General features: G+C 40.5%; 1 protein-coding gene across 1 annotated transcript in view; it reads right to left on the bottom strand.

Moving 5' to 3' along the window:
* Positions 1 to 4,813: 4,813 nt before the first annotated feature.
* Positions 4,814 to 10,109, bottom strand: part of slc18a2 (solute carrier family 18 member 2) — a 33,182-nt gene continuing 27,886 nt past the window's right edge. Inside the window, exons 11-15 of the mRNA XM_085800862.1 lie at positions 9,736 to 9,787; positions 9,452 to 9,515; positions 9,248 to 9,367; positions 7,655 to 7,788; positions 4,814 to 5,147 (exon numbers count right to left, since the gene is read on the bottom strand). Of these exons, the coding sequence (XP_085656988.1) occupies positions 5,040 to 5,147; positions 7,655 to 7,788; positions 9,248 to 9,367; positions 9,452 to 9,515; positions 9,736 to 9,787 (478 nt within the window). The 3' untranslated portion in view covers positions 4,814 to 5,039. The remainder of the gene's footprint in view (positions 5,148 to 7,654; positions 7,789 to 9,247; positions 9,368 to 9,451; positions 9,516 to 9,735; positions 9,788 to 10,109) is intronic.

Raw genomic sequence — 10,109 nt, 5'->3', positions numbered from 1 at the left:
TTAGCCTCTACTACCATGACACATCCAACTGAATGTTGGCAGTCGACCTTTAATCTTTAAAAGAGACCTGTAATTACTTTCATTAGCTAATTTCATTGGGATTTGTTGACACTAGCAAAAACCAGCAAAATCCTTCAGTGCACAGTTAGAATGAATCTCCACCGACATGGGGACACATGCAATAGAACAATAGCACACTATCCTCCTCCCACAACAATAGCACACTTCCACATCTCCAGCTATGGAAAATGTCAAAACTTTTTTCTCTACATTACATTGTTTTGCTTCTCAGAGGTGTCCCATCTCATAAAAGCAACATGACATTAAAAAAATGCAGTTTATATTTGTACCAGTGTTGCTGTAAGTACCATTGCCGTCTGGGTTTTCTAGAGAAGAGTGAAAGGAGGGGAAGGTATTGTGTGATCATCCACAAAGTAATTGAAGCCCAGTGGACAGGCTGATTACAGACTGTCCGCTCCCACATTTCCCCATCATGGTAACATTCTGCTGTCTCCCAGCATCCAGTACAGACAATCAATATGAGTACTTCTCTTACCAAATTGAGGAGAATGGTGTCTTTGCTGTTTGACATTTCCATATATCTATATGTATTTGGAGTAACACCAACTGTGGTTTAAATACACCACAAGGTAATGCACTGAAAATCTGTCTCATAGCAGACACACCATATTTAATAAGATATGGCCTCACCAACAAAAAATAACACCCAGCTAACAACAAACATGTAATTACGTGGACATGTACATATGACTCACTAGAGTTTCCCGTTAGTACCTGACTGTCACATTATGGATAAGCCACTCCAGTTGGTATTATTTTTCTAGTTGACTAAAAAAAGAAAAAAAAAAAGGAGTTCATTTTCTGTCCATCCATCTATCCATCAGATGCTAAGCTAATATTTGATTATCTTTGAATGGGGATGTTATCTTGGCAGGTGTGTGTCCTCATTTCCAAACTAACAATACTGTAGGCGCTGTTTACTCAGGTACATCAGGTCCAGGTTGGTGGAATATTTAAATATAGAAATTGGTACAACAGGGAGCCAAAGTCCTGTCCTCAGTATTTTGTAACAATGTAATTTCTTAACAAACCTAGCCCTCTGTTACTGTGAAGGTTTCTCAGCGCAGCATCACAGCTGATACATCACTGAAAACAATGATTTATATGACCTCCTCTAACAGTGTTGGGCTGCAGGGGTGGGTCTTCTATGGTGGCACAGGGGGCACCTGCCCTCTTCACCACTGCTGTTAACTGTACAGAGCTACAAGCACTAACTTCTGACTAAGGCTCTTAATCAACTCAGTGCAGCAAGAGTCATACCTGTTCTGGTTATTCTGCATACACTGACTGACTGTTACACAAAATACTGAGATGCTTATTGTTCATCTCTAACTACTGGCTAAGAGTATAAGATAGTTCTGTTCACTGTGAGAATTTTTTGTGTTGCTTATTCTGCTAAGACTCCTTATTTACAAGATAGAGTTGATTATTGATTGACTATAATTTAAATAATTAATTTATAATTAATTATAATTAATAATTTTAATGTCATAGGCATCTTCCTTACAATGTGATTCAATGTGGCCAATAAAAGCAAGATGAAGACATACAGTGTGTAACTGTACAATATAAATATTCAAGTCAGTGATCAGTGGCAGCCTTCATTTTTGTTACTTTTGGATGCCCCGCCCAAATTCACTGTTGTTACCCCCTGTGCCCCCCACCAGAAAATAGTCTGGACCCGCCCCTGCTGCAGAAACAGCCACAGAGGAATATTCAGTAAATGAGATTAAATTAATTGTTCTTACCACCATTATCTAGATCTTAATCCATGATTACCTGGATTTTCAGTCATCTTTCTACAAACTCTGGTTTGATTGTATCTGTCCACTTTTTTCTTCCATCACCTCAAAAAATGACTTTCTGTTTCCAGGAGTTTTTGGTTTTTGCTTTGAATTTGGTTTTTCCCTTTAATTGCTTCCACTAAAACACAATTTGGTGGAATCAATAAAGACCTCTCCTTTAATGCCTACTGCTCACAGCCAGTATGAATGGACCGGAACATAGAGCCCACACTGTGTACACCATCACACCATGTTTGTCACATGTGGCAGCAGCGTTAATGATGGCTCAGGGCACAAACGCACAGCAAGTGGTAAGGTCAGGGAGGAAATGCAGACACCTCCCCTGTCAGTGGCCAGTGGGTACAGGCATCAAGGCGTCAATCCAAATGTGGCTTATAATTCAAAACAGCGCTGAGGTGCATCTGGGTGCTGTTGAATAACAACCTGCAGACTAAATTTATTGACTCATGTGTGGCCTGTACACTACCCGCCTGTCTCTATGCATAAACATTACATAGAACATTTTCTGACATGTGAAAACAACAACATTCATTGGTAGAGGCTGTCTATACATTGTGCCATATGTCATCAGATATGAAGTGTTGGGGATAGACAGAATAAAAAGGTGTGTGATACTGTCATAGACTTAACAAATGCAATGCTGAGGCCAGTGTCCAGAGATCTGATGGAGATTGCTCTGCATCTGAAATAAAACCTTGGGGTATGGATGTTATATACTGCAACTTTCATACTTTGGCCATAAAATACACAGTTGGTTTGTCCCTGTCTTTGTCTCTCTGAACTGTTCATCCCTGCAGTGACATCACTGGTTAAGTAGTGGCCAAGAACAGTGGCCCAGCCAAAGCATCACATAAAACCACATCTGTGTGATTTCAAACCAGAATTTCATAATAATATATAAACTTTGGCACAAGTTCACTATAATGGCCAACAATCTGACTATGTTATCATGAGATAAACACAGACTACAGTTACTGTGAGGTGGGGTTACAGTATATTCTGATATCAAGGCTTACAGTGAAGATGGAGCTCTGGTAAAAGGCTGCATTTAAATGATTTGTATTAATGTGTGAACTCTTATCTCTCACCACCTGGACAGATGTGTATATTCTGAATTCTAACAGCTGTGACCATGCTCACTAATAAACAAAAAACAGGAAAATTAAAAATACATTTTGGAGGGTTTTAATAAGTTCCAGGGTCACGTCATACTCACCACCATGTTGCTCTCACTCTGTCTCTCTCAACACTTAACTCTAGTCTTTCCACTTCCTCCACACAGATGTTCATCTGTTGTCAATAAACCTCAACACTTTGTGCTGTGTGTGCTACAATAAAGTGACTTAAGAGAAAATGAATGGATGTGTAGGAGGTGCTGAGTCCTAAACCGGCCTGCACTCACTGCCTAGCCTTCCCACCAGTACTCCCATTAAGCTGGTCTGTTCTCCCTGCTTTCCCTAGCCTCCATCAGCTCTTGTTGATGGAACAATCCCATTTCCATATTATTCCATGTTATAAACTGTCTGCCTGTCCTGGGTGAGGGATCCCTCCTCTGTCTCTCACCCTGAAGTTTCTCCAGTTTTTCCTCAGTTGATGTGAGGGTCTAAGGGCAGGATGTTGTTATGATGCTGCGTAAAGCTCTTTGAGACAAACTGATTGTAAAAATGGGTTACACAAATAAACTTGTCTTGTCTAGTACGGAGTTGTTTTCGAGGTAAATTCATGCAAAACTGCTGAAGCGTGTTCCTGTAGGGGGCAGTTTTTCAGCAAGCAGTCTCTGCATTTGCCCTGAAAACAACTCCATCTCGTAATGTTCCGTTATTTTCTCATAGCGTGGTGAATGTGCAGGTCACAACTTGTCCATGAAAGCGTTTTGGAGTTGTTGGATTGTGTATTTGATGAGTTTGATGAGGGAAACCAAGAAATTCCATTAGCCTCTGTAGCGTAGCTCTGAGCAGCTTGCGGCTCTGCTCCACCGTTCTAAAAACAGCTTGCACTTGTCGGTGCAAGCTGTTTTTAGAAAGGTGGAGCAGAGCCGCAAGTTCCTACCTCCACCTACTCCTAAGACTATAGGGATTATGCAATGGGCCAATTTGCCAAAATGTTGAACTATCCCTTTAACATAAATTGAGAAGTAACCAGGTTCCCCTCCCCCACTACGCCAAATGAAAAGGAAAAGGAAAAGGACTTTGTTGCGTTTTCAATACATACTGAACCAAGACGAGCAAACTAAAACCGGACAAGAGGAACCAGCTTCTCTAGTTTCCACAGACAGAGATCTGGGAAAACTGGTACCGGGGTAGCATCAGTGCTCTACTGGTCTAGAACCAAGAACCACATTAGGGATAGGGGACATAATGGAATAAAGTGATCGCGTTTTACAAGACCAACTAAAACATTTTTGAGTTTTAAAAAATAAACCGAAGCGGACCAGAGGAAAGTTGAATGGAGCAGCAGCTCAGGTTCACCTGAACCACCTGTATCTGACTGGACTGTGAAACAAACATGTTTACAGTCTGATCTCTAAAGCTCAATTCATCCTTCATGAAAACTGTTCATGTCTATTAATTGCTAAATTTAAGTATAACGAGGGTGTGGCCCCTTTGAGTGACAGGTGCATGTTTGAAGGCAACATCCATCTACGTTAACAGAGCAGCAGACTGGTGAGTATGACAGGACTTTGATGTTGTATCTTTAATTTTCTTTTTGTTTAATATATTCCTCATCTTAACTGTGCTGACATCCCAACTCAAGTGACCCAGAACACATCTCCATAGATTTTACACAAACAACACTTTCTTGACAAACCACACAATAACCCACTAATACCGATGCATACCAAACTCTTGTAGCTCAGCACCCTCCCACTGTTTTCAAAGTGCTTTATGACACGTATCTCTATTGAATAAGGCTGTTGGCTAAAAAAATATCTCTCACACGATGCGCTTGCAACCACAGATCAAGAACAACTTTGGTTTGCTCCAGTATGACTGCTAAGAAGACACTGAACAGTGAAGACTGAATAAAGGACATTCACATGGAAAAATCTTGGCTGTTGTTTCATTGCTATTTCTTTTTTTTGTGTGTTCCCATTTTTTTTGTACAACAAAATAGATCCTCTGAAGGATTTAAACCTGCATCGCTGGTGGACTGTTAATCATAATCGTCATATTCTGGTTCCATGTTTTCACCCTGATAGTGTGTCCCTTGTGTGGAGTAGGACATCGTCTTCATTGAGCAGTTGGATTCCATCAAAATGGCCTGAAAAGACAAACATTGGAGAGTGTTCATTCTGCCACACGACCGTGTCAAGAGCCATTAAGTAAAACCAAGACAACTTCATGTCCTGGCTTTTCTGTTCAGTATAAGGGTAACCTGATAATCCTCCTTTGTTCTCAAGATGAGGACATTTTCTGTCATGTCTTGTTGAGCGTTTTTATAAGATAAAAACTTCGACTAACATATAACAAGCTTTACAAAAACAACAAAGAAAATATGAAAATGTCATATGTGAACTGATCTAAAGTCGCATTTGTGTTTCAGTAAAGTCGTCAGTTTGAGTAAAGTTGTGATATAAGGTCCAGGAGCTGTCTTCAGTGGTGGAAAGTCACACAGAGATTGAGACCTTTTCACTTTGTTTTTGAACCTGGTTCCTATCAGGAGCTGGAGATAAAGATGCTTTCTAGGAACTCCAGTCATCTCTATGTTTCCCTGGTACCAGTTGAGAGCTGTTGTGTAACTTTAAGATCTGGGGGAAGGTATTTTTCTTCACAGCAGCTAGTGTCACAAAGTGGTACTGCAACATGGGACGGGTTGGGCTTGCTGGTTAACATGCACATTTCAGTAGATAGGGTGAGTTAAGGCTGATTGGGACAGTTTTTGAAGTCCTGCCTTGTGAAAGCTTTTTTGCCATAATTAAAGAAAAATAGCCCAACATATGAGCCATTTCTGTAAAGATGTTACCCATCCATTTGAGGAGGACAGAAGGTTATATCATATTCCAAGAATGAGTGGCATACCCTTTTATGTAATCTGACCCAAACGCCTTTTTATTTTGTAACATTTGCATGATTTGGACAGCACATCTATCCATCTATCCATCTATCCATCCATCTATCCATCTATCTATCTATCTATCTATCTATCTATCTATCTATCTATCTATCTATCTATCTATCTATCTATCTATCTATCTATCTATCTATCTATCTATCTATCTATCTATCTATCTATCTATCTATCCATCTATCCATCCATCTATCTATCTTTAGGCTAGTGTAAGCATATAAATTGGACTATTTATTTCATACTGGCTTTAAAATTGAATGATATTAGTGTTTGGTAAGAAATAATGACATCATGATTTTCCATGGGTCACTAAATCAGGTGAGCACAAAAAGCATTTCACCAGTGTCTGGTCACTTATTTCACAGTGAACAAACACTGGTTATAAAGTTGTGTAACAGTGGTTCAGCTGTACCCATACCATCACCATACTACTGTACATGTCTGACAATAGCTGTAGTGAACAATATGTTGAATTATTCCTCTTAATTTTGCAGAATTGTTTGTTGTTTACTTGTGGTTACTACTGTTTTGTGTGGTAGTGATGATTATAAAGTTTAAAGGGCCTTTCACACCGAACGCAGCAGGCGGCGGAAGGCGGCAGCAAACCCATTCATTGTGTACGTGCTACCGCGGCGCACGGGCGAACGGCTCTGCGCCGAGCTGAGCGGCACGCAAGGTGGGCGCATGCCGCGGCGGCACGCTGCGCCACGCTGCGCCACGCTGCGCCACGCTGCGCCCGAATTAAAAAATGTTTAATCTGGGCGCAGCGCGCTGTGACGACATCTCGGCGCGTCCAATAGGAAAGGATGTAGGGTAGTGGAGTCTGAAAAAAAATCAGCCGCTTGCAGAGAGAAAACAAACGGCCAGACGTTCAGTTAAAGTGACGGGATGCATGAAGTGAGTTGTCATCCTCCTGAGGATCAGACCAACTCTCTCTAACAGGCTGTTAAACTGCTCCCTGCTCAGCCTGACGCTAAAGTTAACCTGGAAGCGATCGTTATGTAGCTCCTGGCGAACATATCTTTGCAAATCCTGTCTTGTTTGTTCGGTTGCTCAGCAACTCGCGCCATATGTGTGAGCGCTGCCGCCCTGCTCTGCGTCTGTCTGCGCTGTACCTCGCGGTGGGCGCACGCATACTGCGTTCGGTGTGAAAGGCCCTTAAGACTGGTCGTCCCTTTCTTTTCATACCTGTTCTTATATAAATATTGGGGGCTCAGAGTTGAGGTCTAGATCAGTGTCAGTCCATATTTGACATATGAAACCTTGAGATTTAAATGAAAGAACTGTCCTCCAGTGAGACCTGACCAGGTGGTTTTAGTATGTAAACCTGAGAGTAGCCTAATTATTGTGTTTATTGTGGTAACCATTACAACACAGGTCCATTATGCATGGCGCTGTAGTGCAGTATTTCAGGAAACATTGCTGTGTGTGAGAGTGAAAACGACCCATGTGGTTGTAAATAAAAAGATGTCAGTTTCTGGTTGGTTTTACAGTAAATTAGGATGTTGGTCCTGTTAGTACAGTGCACAGGTCATGTTGGGATCACCACATCTCACTGCACATGTGGATGTAATCCACTGTTTCAGGTTGACAGAACCACATGCCAGAGCAACACCAGAGAAAACAGAGCGGGATGAGCATCATATGGTCTGTATGTGTGTGTTTTGGTTTGACTATTTTGAGTGTGTTTTGAATCTTACAATCTTCTCCTCTTGTCCTGGTGGATTCCTGAGAAAGATGCAAAGTGGAGCAAAGAAAATATCCACCACTCCGATGATGGTCATGAGCCATGGGAATCCGATGCTCTCGGCTACAGATCCTCCTATAGACGGACCTGCACCACCACAGGACACATCACGCTGCTTTAGTGTGCTGCACATTGCACTTTAGTAATAACAAGATGATGTGTTCGTAACAACAGAGTTAATAACCTAATAATTACAATTTGACAATCTGCTGAATAGGATACTAATATTCTCATTTAACAGCTTAATAAACAAAACTATTAACAGTCATTAGTAGCCATAACAGGCAAACAGGGAGATTATATCATTTAATCTACTGTATATTATATATCAGAGTATATCAGGCTACACAGGAATGGCATAATGTCATTAGATATTACTGTTGGTGTTAATATGGAGGTCGGGTAATATTTAAGTAAAAACAGGATATAATAAGGTCATTAACAGGAAATCTCTCTGATCATGCGCAGGAAATAAATCAAATTGCCTTGTCCTGCCCATTCCATTGTATTTTAACTAAACTAAACAAACCTGACCTGAGTGAGTCAAACACCAACCTTCATAAGATTCACTTACTCCTAAGACCCTCTGTTAGATATGCTACAAAGTCAAATTCTAGGGCTCCATTCTCTCCACTCTTTTCCAAATTAGAAAGATTTTAACTATATTCGACATAAATTTTTTACAAATCTTCATTTTTATCTACAAGGCAATTCACCAAAGCCACAAATTACCAAACAATTTTCAGCACCACTTTCACACTAATTCCATCTTTACACACATATAAAACTTAATACACACCTACATTACCCTCGCTGTCAATCAAACAGCCACCTCCTTAGCATCATTTAAGAAGAAACTATCAATGACATTACTACAGTATTATGTCGTACTACAGTAGTACTGTATGTCTTTTTGTTATGCAACTGTTAGATTGTGTTTTTTCCTGACATTTTTGTGCTCTTTTGTTTTTCTCTTCTTTCACTCTCTCTTTTTCCCTTTTTCTTTTTTTCATGTATTTAATTGTATTTGATTATAATCTTTTTTTTAAAAATGGTTTTCTTTATAATAGTAATTGGTAAAACCAGGGTGGTGTCACTCCATAAGACCCCTTTGGGTTTCTGACCTCACCTCCACATTCCCTTCCTCAGAATACAGTGTATTTTTTTCTGTGTAAGTATAAATTATATACGGAAGCCAAAAAAAGCCATACTTCAATAAATCCCATCATTTTAAAGATTACACAGCTTGTTTGTAATCCCAAGGAAGGAAATGTTTTTATTATCCTGAGCCAACCAGATAATTACATGTTATGTGGAGATAAAAGAGTTACCCAGAGATAACACGGTGTTACCCAAGATAATGTCTGTTGTCCAGAGAAAACTACTCATTTGTTATCCCTGGGCAGTGAGATATTATCTCACTCTCTCAAGAACATGGCCTTTCTCTGTTTCTGTGACTATGACCCCTGCAGTGATAACACACGTTATTGGGGCAAATAAAAAACCCAGGGATCAGGCCCGGTCATTGTTCAGATCACATGCTTACCTAAAGCAAATCCCATGCAGAAAGCCACATCCGCGATGGCGTACACACTTCCATACACAGACACGTGCCGCAGGTCCACCAGGTAACCCATGATAGGCATCATGGAGGAGTCCACCATGCCTGGAACACAGAGGAGTTACACATAGGAACTTATACACCACCTGTGGAGCATGGTGTTAACTGAGCTCCGTGCTGCAGACGTACCGATGGCAAAGCCGACGCCAAAGTTAGGAAGAATCAGACCATAGATGTCTCTGGCAAACGGCACCTGGAACACACAGACACAGACACAGGAGAGGAGAGGAGAGGAGCCGGCTGCTGTTAGAGTCTGAATCACTGGGACGCCACAATGAGATTGGAGAGTAATGAACAGACTGCCTGCTCCACCGGCCCAGAGGGACAATCTGATGTTCAGCCTTTAAAAAACACAAACACTGGCTCCAACCTTTAAAATCCACACATGGTGGAGTCCTCCGCCTCATACTTACACATATTACACTGATCCCAACCACCACCATTCCAATCAGAGCACACAGCCATCTGCAGGAGACACAATATGGTCGGCATCATTTCATGAAAAACATATATTTTACTATGGAACAGTTTGAATATGGGGTTAAAAGAACGTCCAAACATAATCCAGTTTAAAAAGAAATACAAATAAATGATTTTCAATATTGTACAGGAATGAAAGGTGTTTATTATTATTTATTTGGGTATTTACCCACTTAGTTTCATTTGTTGCTCTGTTGGTGTTACCTTCAGTTTGTCTTTGTATATGTGTTTGTATATGACTTTATATACAGTATGTATATGCCTATATATTAGAGAGATAAAGATTAGTGATAATATATTAGAATAA

Source organism: Trachurus japonicus, chromosome 15, assembly GCF_045865225.1.
Source record: "Trachurus japonicus isolate A0001 chromosome 15, Traja_1.0".
Lineage (NCBI taxonomy): Eukaryota > Metazoa > Chordata > Actinopteri > Carangiformes > Carangidae > Trachurus > Trachurus japonicus.
Note: the sequence above shows the minus strand (reverse complement) of the source record. Positions and strands in the feature narration are given on the sequence as shown.